The following is a 6,232-nucleotide window of genomic DNA, read 5'->3' as shown; positions in this document are numbered from 1 at the left end:
CCTCGACATGGTTTTGAAGCCTCGCATTTTATAGTGAAAGCACTCGAGAGTTATTTTTGCAAACGAGATATTCACTCCACGACTCCTACAATAAAAAGGCTCCAAAATCAAATACAAAGTTAAAAACTGATTTTTTTGAATTTTGAAATGAAAATATATTTTCAACAAAAAATTTCCAAAACCTAATTTTTATTTTATTTATTATTTTCTAAAATATTAGATTTCAACACTTCTTCTTTTTTTTTTTTCCTTTTGCCCTCTTCTAATCTGGGCCTCAAAAAGATGGTCTCTGCAGTCCGTTCACTCAATGATCATATATGAAGTACGTGTTTGCTTTGGCCTTGTTTCCAATTTACCTTCATTATGGTTGCTCATACGTCATAAACATGCATAATTAATCACCATGATCCAAAGATTAAAAGTCACAGAAACCTTAATTTATGTAAGGAATGTCTAGAGTGACCCATTTATTCAAAAGAAAAACTCCGTCATCAAAAATCATAAATTTTTAGTTGAGTGACATATTTATACTTTATTAAAATTATGTTAAAAATTGTTGTTAAAAATCTGACGTGACATCATTAATTTTTCTTCAAGACAAGTGGCGCTGATGGGACATCACAAAAAAATTAAGAAAGAAGAAAAGATCGAGCTTACTGTTTATCGGGAGTTTACTGTTCATCATCTTCAAAGTTACTGTTCATTGTCTTCAAGCTCGCGATTGCCTGGCCAAAACGCCTGCGTCCCTCGTCCATCAATGCCCAAAGTTGCCTAGACCTCTGAGGACGTTCGTGAGCCCTTGCTTAATCACCGGTGATCGCCGGTTGCTCGCAGATCTGAAATTTCATATCTAGGCAAGTGTTTTAGGAGGGGTGAGTCCCTTGACGACGATTTAGTCGCGGTGAGCTTCGAAGCCAGATCTGGCCATTGTGGTCGCTTGAGCTTGAAGCTTGACCTAAGAGCCTGTAACCTGGAGGGAGACTTGAGAATTGAGTCTTGGGCGACTCGAGGTCGCTGGGCTGAAAATATGGGTTTCGAAGACAAATCTTTGAGCTCAAACCAAGCTTGGATCATTGCTCAAGCAGATAATGAATTGGCGTTGCCGATGCTGTTACTTAGGCTAGATTTGGGCAAGCTCAGGCCCCGCTCGAGCTCAACGCCATTTGGGTTTAGCTCTGCTTGCCCGCTGAAGCGACTGGCCGCGGTGGTCGATGTCCCGGCAAAGTTAGAACGGCGATGGCATGCCGACCATCTGCGATCTCTCTCTCTCTCTCTCCGTGATGAACAGTAACATTGAATTTCATCTTTCTTTTTAACTTTTTGATATAGCACTCGCGTGGCGCCACGTTAATGTAGAAAAAAAATTTAGAGTAAATATTTCATAGCGAGTGTAGATTAAAGTTTGTGATGCCTTTTTTTCGGTTCTAAGTGTATTTGATAAAAGTAAAATAAACAAACGAGGGGAAAAAAAAAGATGAAGAAGAAACACACTTTGGTTGTCATGTCCAGACGCGAACGCCAGTGAAGCAAGATGATTGAAGTGGCAACTAAAGTAAATGATGATTGGTCTGTTTTGATGACGCACATTAAGTGATAATTAAGGAATCAGAACCCATACCGTTGCCCTGTCCATCTCCCTTTCTTCCAAAGCGATGGGAAAAGGAACAAATTCTCAACTGTTCCTTTTCCCCCCTTCATATCTTTCTTTTGATATTCTCAGTTTTTCTCGAGACCTTCGGTAGCAACTTCCTCACTATTTTAGTTTGCTAGTGGAGAAAAAGGTTAACACTTTCAAAATTTAAGAAAAAAACCTTGAAAAAAGAAAGAAATTGGTCTAATGGGTAGCCCGAGGCTACATAAACATAATGTTAATTAAAATATATTGGACTAGTGTGCGAATACTCGCATAAACGAAGATGAACCTCAATTATGATACTGTACTAAAAAATTAAATTCAAAAGTTTAAATTTATATATGAATAGACACTACACAAATGTAAACAGCCTCATTAAAATCTAATGAAATGATATATCGAGAATATGGTATGCATGAACTTTATCCTATGATGGCATGATTCGTCCAAGTCAACCTAAGCTAACTTGTCCCATTGGATTGAAAAACAAAATATTGAAATCGACATAAAATGTCACGATTTTTAATTGTTAAGCATCAATGATATCACGAAATAATTTAAGGCAAATTTTGAACGCTTTTATGCTATCTATGCCATACGTCATTTGATTTGATTAGACGATTATTTAATAAATGGTCGGAATCTCTAAACATAATTACATAACCACTAAGACTTGTCCTAGTGGCCACCATTCTAATATGAAATGGGAGGTGGAGGGTTTGAATACCACATTCTCAGGAGGTTGGGATGGGAACGATTTAATTTTAATTGTGGGTTTCGATGCCTTATAAAGAGGCATGACAAAGGTTTGAAAGTGAGGGTTAAAATATGACCCATAAAAAAAAAATCGCATGCTTTTTTCAATGACCTCAATTTTAAGATACTTAAAAGGAAATCAGTTATTCTTGTTGGGTGAGCAAAAATGGCTGCTATTATCTTCTTTGTCCACATAATCTTATACAGCAAGAACGTGATTAAATATGCATATTTTAAAAAATAGAACTGATTATTATTAAATGATGCCGACATGAATCTTTTAATATTAACAAACTAAAAGATAGAATTAACAATATTAAAGCATTTGCCGCTAACATGGGAACAGGAAAACCTTTCTGAGACGCAAAAGACAAACGCATAGCAGCTCCTCGGCTTTTTCCCACGTTTATAAGGCCAACATACCATCGCCCTTATTCAAGCTATCTCTCTTTCTCTCGAAACCCTACCATGTTGTATTTATTCACTTGAAACTTTCTCATACCATCTCCACCTTTGAACCTGAACTAGAGCTTCTGACAGAAAAGAAGGGCAAAAACACTTGAACTCGAGCTCAAGCTGACGACGGCGTCTCACGGCGGCGCCGGCGATCATTCCGCCGGCCTTACCAATGGATCTTGCGCGTCGTTTTCCAAAACCCTCTTCCAAGAATCAAGTCTTGAGCTGGAAAAGGCAAAACCTTTCGCAAAATCACGGGAAGAAATACCGTCCGTTACCGTTCTTGACGGTGGCGACCATGGCGAGATGGGGTCCCGGTCGCCCTTGTACTTGAACCTAACCCGAATCGGTTCTGCTCGGTCACAATCAAAGCCCCGTGCAGACGAGCTAGGATGCTGTGGGTCGGTTTCCCATTCGGGTCCCTCGCCAGAAGTAGCCATTGGCGATGGCAAGATTGGAGCTGGGTCGCGCTTGCATTCATGCCCGAGCCGGCCCGACCCCTGTTTGGCTCTGGCTGTGAAGGCGGCGAAGGTCATAGAGGAAGTGGAAGAGGAGGAGGTCGCGACCATTGCTGATCCCAGGGATGGGACCATTTTATTGCCGTCGTGCTCGCGGCAGGCAGCAGCGGACGATGTGGCGAAGCCGATGGAGGGGCTGGGAGAGGCGGGGCCAACGCCGTTCCTGAGGAAGACGTATCAGATGGTGTCGGACCCGGGTACGGACCCGGTGGTGTCGTGGGGTTTGAGGCGGGACAGCTTCGTGGTGTGGGACCAGCGGGAGTTCTCCAAGCAGGTCCTGCCTCGATACTTCAAGCACTCCAACTTTTCCAGCTTCATCAGGCAGCTCAACACTTACGTGGGTACTTCTTCATGTTTTGATAAGAGCAAACCTATATCATTTGCTGCGGTCGTTATCTATTGTACTGATGTGCATAAAGTATGTGTATGTGTGTTTTGGTTTAACTCTTGGTTCTTTTTTCGGATGTTGTCGAAAGTGTGGTCCTCTTACAGCATCCAGCGGATAGTCCCCGGGGCAAGGGGCTAGGCTCCAAGGGACTCCACTTAAAACGTTTGCTCAGGTGTTGAGACTTAATTTAACCCATTTTGTCGGTTACTATTTGTGCTTTACCCTAGTATAGGGGACAAGGAACTAGCGCACAAGGAACCAAGAAACCTGAAATGGTGGGCGAGATACACAGATTCTATGTGAAATTTCATGAATCACGTGGCACATGTTCACAAAAATTTGCATCAAGTGACTGGTGGACGATGGCCCCTACTAGGTCCTCGGTCCATCATCATATTCAAGTGATTATGCTTTAGACGGTAGTTTGCAGAAAGTACCAGCCATGATATCAGAACACCCATCTAAGATTATCTTCTTACTGGATTCAGAAATGCACTACAGCAGTTCCTTTATAGTGGTTCGCATTTTGCATTTTACTGCTTCAATTGTCCATTATGCACTTTCTAGCTGAAGATAAGTTTCCTTTGGCCATTGCTTTGTATCTATCGAGTGTTCTGTAAGGCCTTCCGATACCTTTCTTCTTTACGGGCAAGACCAGAAGCATAATTCTGCCTGTTGTGTTCATATTATATGTAGTAGTATCCGGATTGATTTTGAGTTGTTTGCCTTTACTCTTAAATTTTTCCACACGCTCTTTGTGCTGGTATTTGGATCATTGTAAAGGATCTCTCCTTGACATGCATTATAAGCCGTGTTCTTTCTAGATTGGCCTAGTAATACCCCTTGTGAACATCTTCCATTGAAATTTTCTGGACCTTCATTCTGCTTATTTCTACTCTTTAGCCTTTGGTTCAATATGAACTCATAGACATAGCTTCTTCCTATCTTCTATCCTTTATGCATCATAATTCAAAATATGTCTCAGGGTTTTAGGAAGATCAATCCAGATCGATGGGAGTTTGTGAACCAAGGTTTTCAGAAAGGGAATAAGCACTTGCTGAAGAATATAAAGAGGAGATGCAAATTCAGTGAGCATAGAAAAACATCGAGTAGTACTGTCACCTCTGATTACCAGAAAGCTGAAAATGAAGTGGAACTCAACACGCTTAAGAAGGGCCAGGAAGTGTTGAAGACCAAGATCCTTAAACTAAGAGAAGAGCGGAAGAGCTTTCAGCATGAGATTGAGCAAGTCGCAGAGCGGGTTCGCCATGCTGAGTGCAGGAACCAGCAGATATTCCTCTTCCTCACAAAAGCAGCCAAAAGCCCCAACTTTGTCCATCATTTAATCCAGAAGAAGAGCCAGAAGAGAGATTTAGAGACTTGTGAATCAAGCAAGAAGAGCAAATTGCTTGGTTCCGATGCTGAAGCCACCAAATTCTTGAATGAAGCAATGGATCACATGATTAAAAGCCCAAACGTTGATTGCCTGAGAATCAGTGATGATTTGGCACAGACGGAGCATTGGCCAAATATGGTCGTGCTGGAGGATTTTGACACCATTCAGATGCACAATACATGGCCTTCAATGGATGGTGAGGATTTCAGAGTTTTGCTGGGTCAGACGCCCGATCAGATGGCCAGAGCTAGTCCGTCTGATTTGTCTTCGGTATTGGATGGGATGTCCGAGAAACTACTCGGGGAAGACATGGCTATTGGCGACGATGCAGACAACATAGAAGTAGAAGACAACCTGACAGTGAATGACACGGGAATCTATCTTGAACTGGAGGGTCTGATTGATGGATGGGGTACCAAGTGAACTGATGGAGCAAGCAGTGGGACTGATGCCCTAAATTTCCATGTACTCCGGCGCTACCCTTTATGTTATTTTCTTGCCCTTTTGGTTTCCTTTTTGTTATTTTAAGCTGGACATTAGAATCATTGTTGCTGCTGTTTTTTTGTGATCCAGATCACATAATGCAGCTTTTGCATAGTTGGAGAGAGGGTTTCTGAAGTGAAGCGACCCTTCGCTTCACGGCATGAAGGTATATGCTGGAAACAGGAAAGAAGAAGAATCCAACTAATGAACTAGGTTTTGGTGGGTCAATGGAATATGCTTGTGTACATCTGCCGTAGTTTCTTACTATTTCACCGTTGTATCAAAGTCCTCCCATGGTTGTTTTCTCACCTTTGCAGAAACTTTTCTTTTTCTTTTTCTGTGCTTGTGTAGCTGCCAGTTATGCGTAAGTGAAAGCGTTCATAGTGCGAAAAAGTTCTTGTTCACTTTTTATGGGAAGAGCTTTCTGAAATGTTTTAGATGACCAAATGCTAACCAGAAGTTACAAGATTTGTCTGTCTTCTCTACTGGGGAAACATTTTTTTTTTTTAAGTAAATGCGCTTCTTGTGAATCTAATATGTGTGCTTATTGCAAGCTTTAATATGCCAAGAAGGGAGACGCTGATTGATACCGTAATTGGACC

At 41.5% G+C, this 6,232-nt stretch overlaps 1 protein-coding gene across 2 annotated transcripts; it reads left to right on the top strand.

Moving 5' to 3' along the window:
* Positions 1-2,814: 2,814 nt before the first annotated feature.
* On the top strand, positions 2,815-6,016 carry LOC104438085 (heat stress transcription factor A-9). 2 transcript variants are annotated; one of them, XM_018871435.2, is made up of 3 exons: positions 2,815-3,700; positions 4,737-5,612; positions 5,721-6,016. In XM_018871435.2, the coding sequence occupies exons 1-2, from the start codon at positions 3,152-3,154 to the stop codon at positions 5,568-5,570; spliced, it is 1,383 nt and encodes a 460-aa protein (XP_018726980.2). In that variant the 5' UTR covers positions 2,815-3,151; the 3' UTR covers positions 5,571-5,612; positions 5,721-6,016. The 2 variants fall into 2 exon arrangements, with proteins under 2 accessions (XP_018726980.2, XP_010049466.2); XM_010051164.3 differs by having other exon boundaries at positions 4,737-6,016.
* The last annotated feature ends 216 nt before the right edge of the window (positions 6,017-6,232 follow it).

Source organism: Eucalyptus grandis, chromosome 3 (genome assembly GCF_016545825.1).
Source record: "Eucalyptus grandis isolate ANBG69807.140 chromosome 3, ASM1654582v1, whole genome shotgun sequence".
In the NCBI taxonomy this organism is placed as follows: Eukaryota; Viridiplantae; Streptophyta; class Magnoliopsida; order Myrtales; family Myrtaceae; genus Eucalyptus; species Eucalyptus grandis.
The sequence above is the reverse complement of the archived record's forward strand: the minus strand, read 5'-3'. Positions and strand labels throughout refer to the sequence as shown.

Excerpts from the sequence above, each read along its gene's own strand:
- LOC104438085 (XM_018871435.2), top strand. The coding sequence starts at position 3,152 with ATGGGGTCCCGGTCGCCCTTGTACTTGAACCTAACCCGAATCGGTTCT. Across the intron at positions 3,701-4,736 it reads TCAGGCAGCTCAACACTTAC|GGTTTTAGGAAGATCAATCC; the intron begins GTGGGTACTTCT and ends AATATGTCTCAG.